The 19421-nt window shown below is 38.8% G+C and overlaps 1 protein-coding gene and 2 pseudogenes across 1 annotated transcript; all 3 read right to left on the bottom strand.

Moving 5' to 3' along the window:
- Positions 1-728: 728 nt before the first annotated feature.
- On the bottom strand, positions 729-6870 carry LOC148297826 (uncharacterized; annotated as a pseudogene).
- A 31-nt stretch (positions 6871-6901) lies between these two features.
- LOC148297825 (uncharacterized) lies at positions 6902-12858 on the bottom strand (annotated as a pseudogene).
- A 2721-nt stretch (positions 12859-15579) lies between these two features.
- Positions 15580-15888, bottom strand: LOC148297824 (uncharacterized). The gene has a single exon (XM_088248498.1). The coding sequence runs from the start codon at positions 15886-15888 to the stop codon at positions 15580-15582; it is 309 nt and encodes a 102-aa protein (XP_088104624.1).
- Positions 15889-19421: the final 3533 nt, after the last annotated feature.

Genomic DNA, 19421 nt, shown 5'->3' with positions numbered 1-19421 from the left:
ATGTTGTTGTGCTTTTCTGTCATTGTCTTTCTCTTCTGCAAGGTTTGGTTCGGTCCCCCTTGTTGTTCTTTTATGTTTTTGTTTCTTATTAATAAATTATGATCAAGGGGACCGGGCGGGGGGGGCTTCCAAGGTGTTGGTCCCCTCTTTGAGGGTGGTGGATGTTTGTGCATCCGATGACCGATACTGAGGAGCTAATCTCGCCTAATCCTTTGGTTTATTATTATTATTTTTTAAACTGATGAGTAATTCCCAACAAATTTTTCATAAGATGTAGACTGAATGCAAAATCAAATGATTCCAGCCAATCTAATAACTTGGTTGCCTCATGTTTCTGATCAATTTTCGATGCATTCACCTTAAGTTCCTCAAGCAATTCAATTATAGATGGAATTGATGATACTTATCAAAGTACCATAATGAGAGCTCCATCTTGTTTCACCTGCTCGTTTAACAGTGATTTCTTGAATTAAGCCCCTCCCACTTGAAATCTCTCCACTATCAAGTGCTTCAATAACCTTGCTAGCTTGTTTCTCTCAAAGAAAATCACGACGTTTAGAGGAGCCTCCAACAACATTCACCAAATTAGAAACCAAAGTGAAAAGATCATCGATTTTGATATGATTCTTTGCTAGAGACACAAGAGCTAATTGAAGTTGATGAGCAAAACAATGAACATAATAAGCAAACTCATTTTCCTTCAAAATATGAGTTTTAAGACTATTGAATTATCCCCGCATATTACTGGCACCATCATAGCCTTGGCCATGCAACCTAGATGTGCTCAATTTATTTCTCAAAAAGAAATTATCAATTGCCTTCTTAAGTGACAAAGCAGTAGTATCATTAACATGCTCAACACCAACAAATCGCTCAATTCTATGTCCCTTGCATACATATCGCAATACAATGGCCATCTGTTCTTTTCCAGATATATCACAAGACTCGTCAATAAGAATTGAAAATAATGAGTTACCAACATCTCCAATAATTTTATTTAAAGTTTCAATTGCGGCAGCATTCACAATATCCTTTTTGTATCGAGTGATGTTAACTTAAGATTTGCAGAAGCATTTTTCAATACAACTTTCTTCACTTCCTCATTTCTATTAGAATACTAGTGCAAAAGTTCAAGAAAGTTACCTTTGTTATTTGAATCATCAAATTCATCATGACCAAGGTCTTAAATATCGGAAGTCAAAAAACACGGAAATATCGCAGGAAATATCGGGATATTATCGGTATCGGAAAAAATTGAATAAAAACCACGGAAATTGTAAGAAAAACTTGGAAATTTTTATTGAAACTTTGCAGGATGTTTATTTAGTCAATTATCTATTAGTTTATCACAAAAAATTGGAAGGAAATGCATTGCATGATGGATTTAACTGATTTAAGTTGATTATATAGCAAGCTGGCAAACACCGTAAGTGTAGAAAATATGTAGTAATTAATGAAAGAAGATTAAACACACCATAATCATTTATATATAATGAATTACTACAATATATTACACTTTATACATTGCATGGTAAGATACATGAGTGACTTAGTACCACATAGAGTTCCTATGAGGTTCAAAATTTTCACTATCTTCATCATCTCTATGTGTAGAGTAAGTATATTTTGAAGAGTAGTCATCAAATGATAAATCCCCAAAATAGTTTTGCATGTAATTGTTAACATGCCACCCATATGGATCCGAGATTGGTTGACGTTGTCCATAAGCAAAATCATTTGAAGATTGAGTCTCGGATTCTTTCCATGAGTCGCTTGATTCCATCCCAACATGAATGGGATATGAAGGGTAGGGAAATGGTTGGTTATGAGTATAACCATAGTTACTACTCATCTCATGTGAAAATTTGTTTCTTGCAAAAAGAATTCAAAACAAAACCATGTATATATATATATATATATATATATTTTTTAGTATTTTCACAAAAACATAAGTGATGGTGGTTAAGGTGTTGAAGGAGTAAAATGGTTTTCACAAATACCATGTATATAAATATTTTTGGGTTTCGTATCGGGATATTATCGATAATATCTCGATATATTGCCCAAATCATTCATAAAAATGTTGAAAATATCTTCCCAATATTATCGGGATAATATTGGGATAATATCGATATATTGACGATAACACTATGGTTAGTTGTTAAAATATCGGACCCCCAAAAATCAGATATTATCGGGATAATATCGGGGATATTATCGATATTTAATACCTTGATCATGACCATGAAATGACATCCCTTGTCATAGAAGATATCGAATACAGTCAATTGATGCATTTAACCGAATACGATAATCACTTCGATCTTGATGTGATTGTTTGAAAAAAAATGTCTCAACATGTTGCTTCTGATTTAATAGAGCTTCACACATTCGCCTAGCATGGTTGTGTGCACTATTAGTGCCTCCAACATGAATTTTTAGCTCTTCTTTTTTCTTCCAATTTTTAAACCCTTCACCCACAAAGGAATCACCACCAGCTTGTTCTCCATTATTTGGTTTCAAGAGATAACAATATAGACAATATGCAGCATCTTTTGCAATACTATACTCCAACCAACTAGCATATTCATCAAACTAAGCAGGGTTAAACCTTCGAATTGTATTACTAAAATTCGTTAGAGGAAAATTGTGTTTTTTAGGTTGGCAAGGACCCCTTTGCAAATAAGCTCTGCGCACTTGATCTTGGACAGTAGGATTGTAATCCAAAAATCGAGTTCGTAGCCTAGGATTTGAAGGAAGATCAGCCAGATCGATTTCCTCACATTGAAATTTTGCAGTACCATGATTTAATGCATCTGTTCTTAGAGGAGGTGACAATCTATCGCTTTTCTTTTAAAATATTTCTCCATAACTGTTTTAAAAGTAAATTTCAAAAATCAGATGATGAAGAATCATATAAAGATTTTTGTTCTTGATTTGATATAATAAATAAATAACTAATTAACAGACCACAAATACAATAAACTATAAAAATAAAAAAATAAAAAACTACACCAAAAAAAAATTACACTATTATGGTTAAAGACTTACTGGATTAGTCGTCACAATTCAATGAAACAAAGTTGAATTCTTGTAGAGAATTAACTGTAGAGTTGGAGAGAAAAAAAGAATTGAATAATTGATGCAAACGAAGGCTTGAAATAGAATAGGTTTAATTCACGCAGTGCAAAGTTGAAATAGAATAGGGTTAATTTAAGCAGTGCAAAAGGTTGTATGCTTTAGTTTTTAGGTTAGTAGTTCTTTAATTAAGAAGTTATTAAATAAAAGTAAAGAAAAGAAAAAACGAAAGCTGAGAATGGTCATATTTTAATAATAATTTATATACAACAGGTAAAAAGTATTGAATGTAGGGTTATTTAAGGAATTTTAGGAGGGTCAGCTGACCCTTGTAGGCATTCATTGGCTCCACCTTTGCCTGGGGAGTGTTGGCCAAATTCCCTTCAATGCCTAAGTCAGTTAAATGATCTTGAGAAAGATGAGAAGATAATAGAAAGGTCGGAGTTTTCTCTCACGGGGAGAGCCGGGCTGCCTTAGCCGTGTGTGGTGCCTGGAACCCTTGCAAGAGAGAGAGAGAAGAGAGAGGGACAAGAAGACAGAGAGAGAAGAGAGATGGATGGGAAGAGAGAAAGAGAGTGAGAGTGATTTCTCTATGGTTTCAAAATTACCTCATGTATGTTGTGTAACCATGTATTTATAGTCTCCTTGCTTGGCTAGGGTTTGAAGAATAACCCTTATTTAATTAGGATTATTCTTATCCAAAAATATTATAGGAGTTAATCAAAGAAATTTGCTTGAAATTGGTTCCTTGATATAGGGAGGTACTCTTATCTTAAATCAAAGATAATTCGCTAATTAAATAGAATTTTGGGTAAACTGCCAAATCGCCCCCTGAACTTGTACATAACTATCAATTTATCTCATGACCTTTTTTTTAGTAAATTAAGGGCTCGAATTAAATTTAATTATCAATGTTCCCCCCACCGTCAAAATTCCCACATTTCATCCAGTAATCCGTTCATTTGAGGGTTGTTTTGGTCATTCCCAAGTGGTTTTAATTACCCACGGTTAAATAGGTCAGTTCTCACACTTCACACACTTCTCACATCTCGCTCAGTTTGGTAAGGTTGGACAGCCACTAACCTTACCCACTCGATCCCTCCCCTTTCTCCGACAGCCAGTAACGCAACCCCATCAATTGAATCAATCCTTACCCAGGCATCTTTCTCCTTCAATTAATCAAACCCAAAAAAAGTTCTTGTATTTCTTTTACTCATCAAACCTAGTTTCTCCTTTTCAATTCATGAAACCCAGTCAAATACAAAATGATTAAACTAAACAAACCCAGAAGCTCAGAAATTCATACCTTTGGACTAATGTCTCATCTCAAAATGAAATCACCATATTTGAAGGGAAGATTCCCAAACCAGCACACCAGACCAAGCTATTAGAAAGAGGTTTAACAAATTTGGGTCAGGTTTGATTTTGTGCTTGAGGTGGTCGTGAGTTGCAGGTATGGGTCTGGTCTTTTTTTTCTTTTTTTGGGAGGGATGGGTGTGCTGTGAATTTTTTTTTTAGGTGGGCTAGGCAATGGTGCGAAGGGTGGGTGGGGTGGGGTTGTTGCAGGTCCAAGAAGGGGAAAGGGAATGAGGGAGATATCGACATGGAGATGGTGGCTGTCCAACCCTACCAAACTGGGAATGACCAAAATAACCCTCAAATGGACGAATTAATGGATTAATGGATGAAATGTGGGAATTTTGACGGTGGGGGGAACATTGATAATAAAATTTAATTCGAACCCTTAATTTACTAAAAAAAAAGATCCTTGGGTAAATTGATAGTTATGTACAAGTTCATAGGGTAATTCGGCAGTTTACCCTAGGATTTAATAGGGTAATTAGTTGACCTAAGTAATATTCTTTTTTCCACGTGTCATCTTCTTATTGGCTTCCGAAATATATGTTCCCACACTAAACAAACCCTAAAATTAAGGGTATACTGCCAAATTGCCCCCTGAACTTGTACATAACTCTCAATTTACCCCCCCGACCTTTTTTTTAGCAAATTAAAGGCTTGAATTAAATTGTATTATCAATGTTCCCCCCACCGTTAAAATTCGAACATTTCATCCATTAATCCGTCTATTTGACCCACATTGACTCTTTGTGTGAGGGTTATTTTCATCATTCAGCATGGATTGAATTAGTAACCTCTCTCACATACTTCGCACATCGCTTTCAGATTGGTAGGGTTAGAAAGGTACCGAATCGAGGGCGGGAAAAAGGACGAAATCAAAGGTTGGAGAGGGACGAAATCGAAGGTTGGTGAGAGAGAGAGAGAGAGAGAGAGAGATGAGGACGAACTTATCTGGCAGCGTTGATGGGTCACACAGGGGGAGTTCAGAGTTGAAAGATGGCAATTCATGGATGTTGCCATCACGGGTCTGCTACTGTGGGAAGGTTGCAAATATTCAGACTTCTTGGACCTCTTCACATCCAGGACGAAGATTTTATGTTTGTGCGCAGGTGAGTTAAATTTTGAAGTTTGGGTTTCAAATTTGCAGTTTTGAGTTTTCACCTTTTAAAACTCTGTGTTTGCAGAAACGTTGTCAAATGTGGGAGTGGGGTGACCCTGTTATGTGCAATAGATCTAAGCAAATAATTCCAGGACTGTTGAGGAGAATTAACAAGTTGGAAGCATAAAAAAAGAAAGGGAATTCGAAGCTGAAAAACCCATGGTTTTGGGTGTCATTGTGCATGTTTGGGGTTATTATGTGCTTGATTTCGAATGAAGATAAAGGCACCAATGGGCAGGTGTAGAAAGGGATGGGTAGTTGGCATTTTGGTATATGGCACTGCTTGGCATATTGTAAGTTTTTGTAAGGGTTAGAAAGGGATGGGTGGTTGGCATTTTGCAATGGTTAGAAAGGGATGGGTGTTTGGGGTAGAAATAGATGGGTAATTGGCAATTTGTAATGGCTAGAAAGAGATGAGTGATTGGGTTTTTGTAAGGGTAAGAAAGGGTGTGTAATTGGCAATTCTGAGTGTTGTGACCATTGTAATCAATGTAAGAATTGTTTTGGTGAATGAAAATGCAAGTTGTCATTTTGACCATTGAAATAGTAACTATGACACCAAATGAACTGCACTTCAAAGTATGTCAAAATTCAACATTTGAATTCACATGTGATTACATCAAAGCTTGTCCAAATTCAGTTTCAAAAATACATCTTCATCCATTCACTTCAAATCAAAATCAATTCAAAAATATACTAGCAAATAGATTGCAAACCAAAATGATCCAGAACACCAAAATAAACATCACAACTCTTCAACCATTCACTTCAAATTGCTGACTAAACTCCATGGCCTTATTTGTTTTGCTGGAGATTTTAACCTAGGCCTTTTTGGAGAAGTTACCATTGGTTGAGGTTGTGAACTTGAACCTTGATGAGCTTGTGAACTTTGGGCAGGTTGTGAAGGACCTTGTGAACTTTGGGTAGGTTGTGAATGAGCTTCTGAACTTGAAGGTTTCACATGTTGGGAACTTGAACCTTGGGCAGGTTGTGAACCAGCAAATAGATTGGTCTTCCTTATGGCATGGGGGGCATGAGCTCCTCTTTTCACATGTTGCAAGCATAGATCCCTTAAGCCTTCAATGATGCAATGATTGATTCAAAACACACCACAATAATCCAAGAACTTACATTAAACTTTGGTCTGGCCTGAGTTTGTTGTTGTTCACTCACAACACCTTTGCCTCTCATAACACCTCTGCCCCTGACAGTTGTTGTTCCACTTGCAGTTGTTGTTCCACTTGCATTGACACTTGCAGTATCAACACCTCCATTACGAGTTGCAGCTCCTCTTCCCCTTACAACTCATCTTCCCCTTCTACCACCTCTTGCTCTAGCACCTCTAGGTTGCCCCTTCATTGTCAAGAACAACAAATCACATGTTAACATAGCAAAAACAATCCAATCACATGTTAACGTAGCCATTTTCAACAAATGAAATGTGTAAACAAATAAATTAAGAACAATTCTAACCTGTCCATTTTGGGGACAACCAGCAAAATTGTGACCTTCTTGTCCACAGTTGCGACATGTCATTACAATGCCATACCTTTTAAGTTTTGTTGCCCCTTTTGGTATTTCATCAAGTTCTTTATTTCTGCTAAGTTTGGGCCTTCCTGGTTGGGTACATGCCTTGTTTTTTTCCAATATGCTTGACTAGGCATTGGAGATATATAGCCCTCATAAGCCCTATCATATGCCGGCCTTTTGTAAAATGCATGCACAAAATCCAGAGGTCTGTGCTCACTCTTTGCTATTGCAGCCAAGGCATGTGGACAAGGAATTCCACTTAAGTCCCATTTTCTGCAGGTACATGTATGCCTTTCTAAATCCACAACAAACATAGCTCCCAACATGCTATTAACTTGATACTTCCCCCCACCAGAATACGAAGCTATGCAATGGCCACTTTCAATTGAATTCTTCTCCACAATAGCAAATATTCTTGGACCAACCTCATGGGGTCACACTGTCTCTCTAAGTCTAGCCATTCTAAGCATCAAGTAGGTTCTAATTCTCTCCAAAAGAGTAACAATGGGCTTATCCCTTGCTTCTAGAATTGCAGCATTAAAACACTCACACAAGTTGTTTAGAAGTATATCACACTTTGGTACTAAAGTGTGATCTACTCCAATGAGCAGTTGGTCTCTCCTCAAGCCACTTATAAGCTGCCTCAAATTGACCCAACATCTGCTCCATTTCAGCTTCAAATACAGGTATTATTGTTGCCCTAGATGTTGCCCACAACCTCTGCTTCAAAGCATTACTAGTATGGCCTGCAAGCTTGAAATTATTGTGCAAGTGCCTCACACAATGCCTGTGCTCAGCATTGGGCATCAAAGCATGAAGGGCATTCCCTAAACCCTTTTGCTTATCAATAATGAAAACCCACCCATTGCCATTTTGAATACCTACATCTTGAAAGAATATGTCAAAGAACCAACTCCAAGTCTCTGTGTTTTCAACTTCAACAACAGCAAAAGCAATTGGATACATCCCATTATTTCTATCAACCCCAACTGCACTTAGAATTTGTCCTGGATGAGAACCCTTAACATGGCACCCATCAAAACCCACCACTTATCTACATCCTTTCACAAATCCTTTTTTAAGTACTCCAAAACATATATAAATCCTCTTAAAAATAGGATTCTCACCCTGCAAATCAGTCTTCACAATGACTGTACTTCCAGGGTTATTGCTCTTTAACTCCTCACAATAATCCCACAACTTACCATATTGCTCTTGAATACTACCTTGAATTCTGAGTTTTGCAAAACTCTTGGCTTTATAAACTTGAGCCTCATTTACATCTATGGCATATTGTTTCCTTATTAACTTCATGAAATCTGTCACTTTCATATTGGGATTATCTCTTAACTCCTCATCAAACCTCTCAGACAACCATGATGAAGTGGCATACTTGGTTCTTTGCCTCCTTCCACATGTATGCCTTGGAACATATGTCTTAATCCTTATAGTTGGACCTTTCCCCACATGAGAAGCATATAGCATCCATGGACATGGAACCTTTTGTTTATTATCTCCTTCACATTTGAGCCTCACCCTATACGAATCATTCCTCACCCACTTCAATGGCCTTGCACATGAAACTGCATAATACCTTATTGCTTCCCTACACTGCTCCATGTTCGTAAATTCCATTCCCAAATGAAATGTTGGCTTCAGCAAATCAGATTCTCTTCTAAACTGCTTAAACCTAGGAGCTTTTCTTATGCGGCTACGGTTTTTCACAACTTCATCCTCATCAGATTCTTCATCAAAACTTACAAGTTCGTCGGTATTGTAGTCTTCACTGTCAACCTCACCAAGTTCTTCATTGTATTCTTCATTTTCTTCATCAACTACATGTTTATCAAACAAGTTATCATCCTCTTCCAAGACTGTCTTCAACCCTTCTTCATCTGACTGCTCAAACTCAAAGTCAATCAACTCAATGTCTATCTCACTATCATCATCTTCAGCCTCTTCTCCACTATCATCATATTCAACCTCATCATCTTCACTGTCATCTGCCTCATTATCACCCTCATTATCTACCTCATTATCACCATCATCATCTAAATCAACATCCACTTCTACAAACTGGTTCCCCAACTCACCAACATCAGTTTCAGTTTCAACTTCTACTTCCAACCCCAATTGTGGAGTACATGCAGATGCCTGGCTCTCTGGGAAATGTGGTTGATGCTTATATGAGAGATATAAAGGTTGAACTCTAGAGGTAGGTGTATGCTCCACAAACTCAACTACATGGGCATCTACTTCAATTGGAACAAACCCCCTTCTTTTGTTCTAGTAGTGGTACTGTATTTTTTTATGGTCATATCCTAATCAGATAGCAACATCAAATAGGTCAAGCATTGACAGGTGGTCAGCATTACAGTCGTCTGCCCATGTAACCTTACCCTAAACATACTTCCCCTCTAAAATATAACCTCCATGGTGAATTTCTAAGGAGAACAAATCTGGATCACCTAAAAAAACAGAAAATCATATATAAAACCACTATTTTATCAAACCAACTTATCTTTACTGCCCAACTACCATTCTAAACTTGAAATTGACTCAGGTCCGCCTACAATTATGCAGACAAAACAACACAAATGCTTCGGGACCACAAGTATTTCATATTCAAAAAAGCATATCAAACAACACCACAAAATGTACAAACAACCGACAGACCAAGGACCACACAAGCTTAAACAATTTCAAATTGGGAAAAGCGATTACTTACTGTACTTGGGAGGAGGCCCTCTGTTCCGCACCTGCAGAGGCAACACATCCAGACTCATGTTGCGTCGAATCAACAGAGCCAAAAGAAGCTTTATGAAAAAGCTTTCAGATTCCCTTGATTTCGTCCCTCTCCAACCTTCGATTTTGTCCTTTTTCCCACCCTCGATTCGGTACCTTTCTAACCCTACCAATCTAAAAGCGATGTGCAAAGTGGGTGAGAGAGGTTGCTAATTCAATCCGCGCTGAATGACGAAAATAACCCTCAACAAAGAGTCAACATGGGTCAAATAGACGGATTAATGGATGAAATGTTCGAATTTTGACGGTGGGGGGAACATTGATAATAAAATTTAATTCAAGCCTTTAATTCGCTAAAAAAAAGGTCGGGGGGTAAATTGAGAGTTATGTACAAGTTCAGGGGGCAATTCGGCAGTATACCCTAAAATTAACTTAGTACACCCTACGATCTAAGTACACCCTAATATTTAAATGAAAATGTAAAATTAACTATGTACAACATATTTAACTATAAAAAAAATACCCCTAGTATACCCTAATACACTATATCACACAACACCCATCCCGATCTCTTGGACCACATGAGTCCAAGAGATTGTGGTCACCCACCGTTGGATATTAATCCAATGGTTTAAAAAAGTTTTTTAAAAGGAGTGCAAGAGTGAGTGAACCGTTGAATTTATATTCAACGGTGAGTGACTACCAATCTAGGTTTCTCTTTTTTCATGAATTCGTAAGCTGTATCAAAAAATTTAATTTTGTAAGCTGCTGTTGGAGTAGATTTGCTAGCTCCTTTAATTCAAAGCTTGCTTCTTATAAATCCTAATGATTTTATTTATTTATTTATTATTTTTGGATTGAACTTGTGCCCTGCAAACCAACCCATCCTCCTCAAAATCCCATATAAATAGAGAAAACCCACCTCCAAAATCTCAAAATCCTAAAATTGAAACTAACCCATCTCCACCATAACCCTATACAAATGTCGAAGGACACAATTTGCTCCTAAATCATGTAATTAAGGGCTTCCTTTTGGCCATTGTAATTGGTGTCCTTAGTTGCAGTCAGCACATCCACCCAAAGCTCGTCTTCATTGCTTGTACATATACCTTCTTCTAGAAATCCAACTAATCATTGTAGCAACCCTCGCTTGGAGCCTCTTGGGTTTAGATATCAAATCCCATTTCACCGAAGCATACCTCGCCACTTCTTTGCAAAACTCTGGGGCAGAAGATGGAACCTCGTGGTCACCTATATCTTACGCTCATTCGTATACGAACCCAAAAGGCCAAGAGAAGAGGGATGTCAATTTTTAAGAAGAGTGGTGAGGGTACACATTGGGCTAAAGTGGTGAGTAAAAATGCTCCCTTGATTAGGGTTGAATATGGTGAGTAGGGTTTACTTATTTAAATTATATTTTTTTTCACAATTCAATATATCCTTTTTGGTCATTTTATATTAGGGTAAATTAGTAATTCAATAAATAGTTTGGTAGTGGGGTGTACACAGTTAATTTTAAGGTTGGTTTAGCAGCACTCTTAATTTTTTGTTTAAAATCCCTAAATTTCCTCTAGCATAACAATTTCAACCAATAGGTGCATTAATTATGGTTAAGTTTTTTATTAGGGAGTGTCAAATTGGAGACTGTGTTGAGAAGAATATTTCTCTATGTATTGATAGAGCCAGAAGGCTAAGTATTTACAGAGAGATTTACAAAGCCTAAAAGGAATCCTAGGTTTACTTGGAGACTACTCTTAAATCAATTACAATCAATTACAGAAAAGGAAATTTAAAAATTCCTAATTTCCAACACTCCCCTCTCAAGCTGGAGCATGGATATCAAGAATGACCAACTTGCGTACAAGAGTGTGAAAAGTATTACTTCCAAGGGTTTTTGTGAACAAATCTGCTAACTATGACGCTGATGGAACAAAGGAGGCAGCAATCTGTCCAGCTTGTATCTTCTCTCAAACCACGTGACCATCAATCTCAATGTGTTTCGTGCGTTCGTGGTAAACGGGATTGGCGGCAATATGAAGAGCTGAAGTGGATGAGCGAGATATCGCAACCAAGTTAGCTCACAAGTAGCAGTTGCCATGGAACGATATTACGCTTCAGCATATGAACGAGATATCATTTTCTGTTTCTTTATCTTACATGATATGAGTGAATTCCCAAGAAAAACACAGTAGCCTGAAGTGGATCTTCTTGTCATGGGGCAGTTTGCCCAATTAGAATCACAATAACATATCAAATGCAACTTGTTGTTTGAAGGGAAAAGTAATCCTTGACCTTGACTACCTTTCAAATAGCGAAGAACACGTAAAGTGGCATCCACATGTGGTTTCCCCGGTTGATGCATAAATTGGCTCAGAATGTTGACTGCATAAGTAATCTATGGTTAAGTGATTGTAAGGTAGATTAATCTTCCCACCAATCGTCTAAACCGCGAAGGATCGTTGAGCACTTCACCATCACTGTTTGTGAGCTTTAAGTTTTGCTCCATTGAAGTCTACTAGTTGAGCACCTAGAATACCTGCATCATCGAGTATATCAAGTGTGTACTTTCGTTGGGAGATCGCCATTCTCACCTTTGATCTTGCAATCTCTAGCCCAAGAAAATACTTCAAATGTCCCAAATCTTTAATGTGAAACTGATTATGAAGAAAAGACTTCAAGTTATGTATAGCATTCTCGTCATTGCCTGTGATCACCATGTCATCAACATAGATTAAAACAACAGTAAATGATGTACCACAAGTACGAGTAAAGAGAGAATAATTTGAGAGAGATTGTGTAAATCTTGCTTTCTGAATGGCAACAGAAAACTTGTAAAACCAATTGCGAGGAGCTTGTTTGAGACCATAAAGGGACTTGTGTAGTCGACAAACCAAAGTACTATCCCTTTGTCGACAAAGGCTCGGAGAAGGGGTCATGTAAACTTCTTCATAGAGATCACCATGGAGAAATGCATTGTTAACATCCATCTAATAAAGAGGCTACTGATAAACAGAAGCAATGGCTAGTACACAATGAACAGTGACCAATTTCACAACAGGAGCAAAGGTTTCCATAAAATCAAGGCCTTCTCATTGAGTAAAGCCTTTGGCAACAAGATGAGCTTTGTAACGCTCAATAGAACCATCAAAATTGTACTTGATCCAATACACCCACCGACTGCCAATTGCACGCTTGCCAGATGGGAGTGGAACCAATGACCAAGTGATTTGTTGGGCAAGCGCTTGTAGTTCAACATCCATAGCGGTACGCCAGTGAGGGTCGAGTGAAGCCTAAGCATAAGAAATGGGCTCAACAGCACTTGAAATTTGGTTAACAAAAGCTTTGTTTGAAAGAGATAAAGAGGTGTAAGAAATGTAATTGGACAAAGGAAACCGTGTGCCTGACTTCTTGGAAGATGATGGCCCATTTGTAGCTTGATTGCAGTGAAAATCACGTAAGAGAATGGATGGTTGAGACACACGTTGGCTACAGCAAAGTGGTGGAAAGGTTGGGACGTTTCTAGTGAAGGAGAGTCAGGAATAGTGTCGATGTCACAGGGCGATCGATCGTCGTGAGAGGTGCAATCGATCGCCAGAGGATGGGCGATCGATTGTTTCTGGGCAGTTCATGTTTGTGGACGTTGTTTGAGGGTGGGATTGTGTTTCAAAGGGAAATATGTCTAGAAACGGGTTAGGAAAAGGTGCGGAAGCAATGGGATGTGTGTTTGATAATGAGGTGTGGTAAGGAAAGACATGTTCATGAAACACGATGTCACGGGTAGAGAACAACTTGTGTGTGGAAAGTTCATAAACTCTATAAGCCTTTTGGCCTAATGGATATCCCATAAAGACACAAGGACGAGCCCTAGGTGAAAATTTGGAAGGTGAGTTGGTGTTGGTAGCATAACAAAGGCACCCAAAGACACAAAGATAAGTATATGTGGAAGGTGTTTGGTGAAGCATTTCATATGGTGATTTTTTGTTTAGGGTAGGTGTGGGAGGCAATTGATGAGGTAGGCAGCGGTGAGAACACTTTCTCCCTAAAAAGGAAGAGGAAGATGAGCTTGAAATTGAAGAGCTCGACCAACATTAAGTAAGTGCATATGTTTGCGTTCAACCACTCCATTTTGTTATGGAGTGGAAAGGCATGAGCGTTGAACAGTGATGCCATGTTCACCAAAGAAAGTGATTGTAGACATAAGCAAAGAAATTCTTGAGAATTTGTTGTGTGTTAGATTTGTGATGCATGAGGTGAAGCCAAGTGTAGCGTGTGTAATCATCAACAATGGTGAGGAAGTATCGTGCACCCGAATGAGATGCAATGCGGTGAGGACCTCAAATATCATAATGAATTAAATCAAAAGGACGAGCAGTTTTTATTGAACTGGAAGAAAAAGGCAAACGAGTTTGCTTAGCTAAAGGGCATACATCACAATGATAGCGCAAATCAAATAAAATTCCAGAAATTGTTTGAGACAAAAATTTGGATGGTTCTTTGGAGGGATGACCTAAGCGTTGATGCCAGAGAACAGCGAATTTGTGATTGAGGTGGCATATGGTGATGTTGGATGTGGATGGTGGAGTGGTGACGTTCTCTTTCGTGAGCAAGTAGTATAAGCCATTAACTTGTTTCCCCATGCCAATCATCCTCTTCGAAGTCAGGACTTGTAAGACACTAAAGGTAGGGAAGAAGTGAACAGAACAGTTGAGACGAGATGTAAGTTTGCTAACAGAAAGTAAATTAACATGAAAGGAAGGCACACAAAGAACTCCATCAATAGATAAGTTGGACCCATAGATGAGGAACCAAGCCCACTAATTTTTGCATGAAACCCATCTAGAAGATCAACAGTGGGGTTGAGTAGGGTAGTAACAGATAGCCCGGAAGGAGGCGCAATGTGATCAATGGCTCCACTATCAAGTATCCAAGGATTTGTGGATGATAGGCCCGTGAAGGCACGAAAAGAAGGTTTTACCTATGAAATTAGCACGAGGTTTACCATCATGAAGCAAAGACTTAAGTTGAGCATACTCCTCAGCGGAGAATTTGAAACCTTCTACAGTAGGTGGTGGAGTAGATTGTGACTGATTTGCTATAGAGGGTTTCTTGGAGCGATTGGGTGGCTTGACATCTTTGCCATGAAGCTTGTGCCAAGTAGGAAAACCGTGCAAATAATAACACCTGTTGACTAGATGAGTAGTATCTTCACAGTAGGTACAAAAGAGAACTTTGCGTGAATTGCTTCTTTGAGCCGTATGTTTGGAAGAGTTGGTCTCTTGTGCTTTGGAGTTGCTGGAATAGGAGGAGCCAGGAGGCTTGTACGACTTGTTGCTCACGTTCATGGCATGTGCAACTTCAGACAGAGTGTGTTCTCCCACTTCACGTTGTTGTTCTTCCTGCATAATCATGGAATTGGCCTTCTTAACATAAGGAACAGTTTGCATCAATAAAATTTGGCCTCAAATGGCTGTGTATGAGTAATTGAGACCCACCAAAAATTGTATGACTTGCTCTTCATCCTCGCGTGCTCGCAACACCTTCAAGGCTTCACAAGTGTAGTGTGGTACGGATTGATAAGAGCCCAATTCATCCAAAAGGGATTTCAATTTTGTGTAGTATTGACAGACGATTTGCTGACCTTGTTTGTGTTCAATGATGATCCTCCGAATTTGAAAAACACGAGTAAGATTGCCAAGAGAGAATCGATCCTACAAATCACTCCAAATTTCAGCAGGGGTGTCGGCATAGATGACACTGTTGGCGAGGGCAGGTGTGAGAGCAGTCAACAACCAAGCCATCATTATATCATTGCAGCAATGCCATAAAGGGTATTTGGAATCTTTCTCAGAAAAAGATTTGATGGTGCCATCAACAAACCCTAATTTATTTTTGGCACTGAGACTAATAGTGATGGTGCGGCGCCATGTGCTGTAGTTATCTCCATCAAGAGGTTGGGAGACAATAACAAGCCCCAGATGATCCAAGGATTGCAAGAAGTAAGGATCAGTATGATCCATGGTTTCTGTTGGAGGAATTTTGGCTTCTGTTTGGGGGGTGTTGCTAGCGTCACCCATGAAGAGTTTAGACAGCTAGGGTTTGTAAACAAAGAGACACTTAGAATCGATGCTCTGATACCATGTCAAATTGGGGACTGTGTTGAGAAGAATATTTCTCTATGTATTGATAGAGCCAGGAGGCTAAGTATTTATAGAGAGATTTACAAAGCCTACAAGGAATCCTAGGTTTACTTGGAGACTACTCCTAAATCAATTACAATATATTACAGAAAATGAAATAAAGAAACTTCCTAATTTCCAAAACGGAGTTTGTTAGGATAGAAGATATGTCTATTCCTTGTTGGGTATTGGTCTCTAAAACAAGTATAATTTAATAAATGGGCTTTAAACAAGTCGGCCCGTTGGATTTTAGGCCGGCACTGCTCGCGACGGGCCATGGGTCAGCTCGACCCAATGGACCTAATTACCTCGTTCCTACACAGCCCAAAGATACAGATCGTGCTGTGTCGAGCCTTATTTAAACTAGCTGTGCTTGTGTCATGTCAGGCCGGTCCGGTCCGTTTGACACCTTTAGTGTAGGTACATATATACTCTTTTTTTTTAAAGTACATTATGATTGTATATGTGTATTATTTATGTATAAATTATTAATTTACCTATCCCGCATTAGATATATGTATAATTTACCTAGTATATTGTAAAATAACTTACCTCCCATTTACCTTTCCCTTATGTAGCTAGAATAATTTACCTCCTCGTCATTTATGCAAGTGTTCTTGAACCTTTATATATGAGTGTTGCTATTTTCACCCCTTGTCTTATTTTTCCCTCCCACCTTATCTTCCCACCCACCATGTAAATTTGAAAAATCACAATCCTATCTTTCCACCCACAAGGCCATATAATCAAAATAAACTATAGTCTCGATCAAGGCAAGGTCTTGTGTGTTCATGGGTTGCTCTTTAAATCATTTGGGATATCAGTGTCTAGATTTAGTTGAGCCTAAAGATGTTAAACCATCATGTTTTAGCAAAGCAATCAAACAGTCCCAGTGGAGACACGTTATGGCTACAAAGTTCAGCGCCTTACAACGGTGTGGGACTTGGTCTCTTGTCCATGTTTCTAATCAAATGAATATTCTTTTGAACAAGTGGGTCTTCAAGATTAAAAAGCAATCCAAGCGATCAGATGGATCCATTGAGCGATATAAGGCACGATTAGTGGTGAATGGTTTTCACCAACAGGAATGACTTAACTATACATAGACATTCAGGCCGGTGGTTAAGCACATGACCATCATACTAGTGCTTAGTCTTGCGGTTTCCAAGGGCTAGCAGGTTCGTCAATTAGACATACAAAATGCCTTTTTACATGGTTTTCTAACTGAAGTTGTGTACATGAGGCTACCGAGGGTTTTGTTGATCCTCAATATCTCAATCATGTGTGTAAATTACAACGGCCACTTTATGATTTTAAACAAGCACCACGGGCTTGGTTTCAGAGGTTAGTGACTTTCTCCTTGAACTGAGATTTCAAGAATCCAAGTGTGATTACAGTTTGTTTGTGTATCAGCATGGGGGTGTTTTTCTCAATCTTCTCATTTATGTGGATTACATCTTGGTCACTAGCAATGACAGTTCCCAAGTTTCAAATTGATTTGTAGGCTTGGTCAATTGTTTTCCAAAAATGATTTGGGGTTGCTAAGTTATTTGACGCGGACCAAATATGCAAAGGACCTTCTTGTTCGAACAAGTTTCACTAATTGCAAGCCGTTATCTACTCCATCAATGGCTGGTCAAAAACTTAGTATTCATTCTTGGGAACCATTGTCTGATTCGTCTGAATATCGTAGTATAGTTGAGGCTTTGCAATACCTCACTATTACCATACCTGACTTGGCCTACTCTGTCAACCAAGTTTTTTAGTTTATGCATGCTCCCACAACTATTCATTGGCAAGCTGTTAAGCGCATCTTACGGTATTTAAAAGCTACATATGACCATGGCCTTAAATATCAACTTGGTAAACTAGAGCTTTCTGCATCCTCTAATGCGGATTATGTTGGAAATCCTAATACACGACACTCTACAGGGTGGGTTTTGTGTTTATTTTGGTTCCAACTTGGTCTCTTGAGTTCCAAGAAACAGAACATAGTTTCCAGATCAAGCACGGAGGCAGAGTATCGATAGTTAGCCTACACTACCGCCGAGTTGTCTTGGTTGCATTCATTGTTTAAGGATGTTTGACCATGATTTCTTTCAGGAAGAAATACCTCCATAGGATCTTGACTAAAGTCCGCACACTTCCTTGGTTGAAAAGAACTCCAAATCGCGTTTCCGAGAATGAGCGATGGAAATAGGGTGGGTACCTACAAAAGCCACTCTGACGCTCAAGTCAGTGTTTGTGCAGCGGACTCTTAGTGCTCAATTGAATTTCTCGTACCTTTGCTGGAGGTATGGTTAGGATTTTATAGCGCTTCGAGCCCTTTGGGTTTAGCTCCACTTCCCTAGCTTTGGGCATCCCATCCTCCATTCCTCAATCATGGGATGATCGGGCTATGTCTTCCACGCTCCGCACTTCTTTAGTGGGAGGGAAGCTCAACCACCCCACGTCTTTTAATCATGGCATACGGGTTAGGTCATGCTACGTGGGATTTGGTCCCCACAAAGGACTTGTGACTTTATTTACCTACTTATACTATTTGATGTGACAATGTCTCCTCTATTGCTTTAGCCTCCAATCCTGTTTTCTATTCGAAGACTAAGCATTTAGAGGTTGAGTACCATTATGTTCGTGAAAAGGTGGTGTGTGGTGAGTTGATTGTTAATTTTGTTTGCTCACAAGATCAAGTTGCTGATGTGTTTACTAAGGGCCTTGGTTTGTCACGGTTCAAGATCCTTGTGCTCAAGATTCCTGTTCGCCCAGGTCCTGTCAGCTTGCGGGGGGCTCTTAGACCAAGTCCTCAGGAGGATTCGTTTAGTATAGTTTCAAATTCAAATGTTTTATCTTCTGGATAGTCTTTTGAGTTAGTCTTCTTTGTATAGGACTCAAAGTCTATTTCAGATGCTCTCTTGGTTTGTAGGAGCGATTCTTCTTTTGCATATTGTAATCATCCATACTTCTGTATAAATATACAACTGTAGCCATAAAGGCTAAGCAAGTTTTTCACCTGCATTCAAAGTCTTTTAGTCGTCGCTATGGTATATAGTCACCGTATTTTGGCCCATGTACACAAGGAGTTGGTTCCTTTTGACATGGTTTAGAGCTCTAAAGAGGGGAAGATGTCCGATTGGGTTTGGGTTTAGCCAGTGCGGGACTATGGGTTCGGTCAGTATGGCGCTATGATTTTCTTCGGGATGCCTGGAAGATGTGGAGCGGTGGTTTTGTTTCTTAGTTTTGTTTTAGTCTAATAATTTTCAAAAACTCTTTAGCAATTTGCTGTTATTTGTTTTCTATTTAGGATTTTTATTTATTTTTAGCTTTTGGCTTTCGATACGAATCTGTCATTATGCCATTGTGTGGCGAATCTGTAT

This window comes from Prunus avium, chromosome 1, assembly GCF_965620075.1.
Source record: "Prunus avium chromosome 1, drPruAviu1.hap1.1, whole genome shotgun sequence".
NCBI lineage: Eukaryota > Viridiplantae > Streptophyta > Magnoliopsida > Rosales > Rosaceae > Prunus > Prunus avium.
The sequence above is the reverse complement of the archived record's forward strand: the minus strand, read 5'-3'. Positions and strand labels throughout refer to the sequence as shown.

Bases quoted from the DNA above. Each gene is read 5' to 3' on its own strand.
- LOC148297824 (XM_088248498.1), bottom strand. From the start codon at position 15,888: ATGGATCATACTGATCCTTACTTCTTGCAATCCTTGGATCATCTGGGG.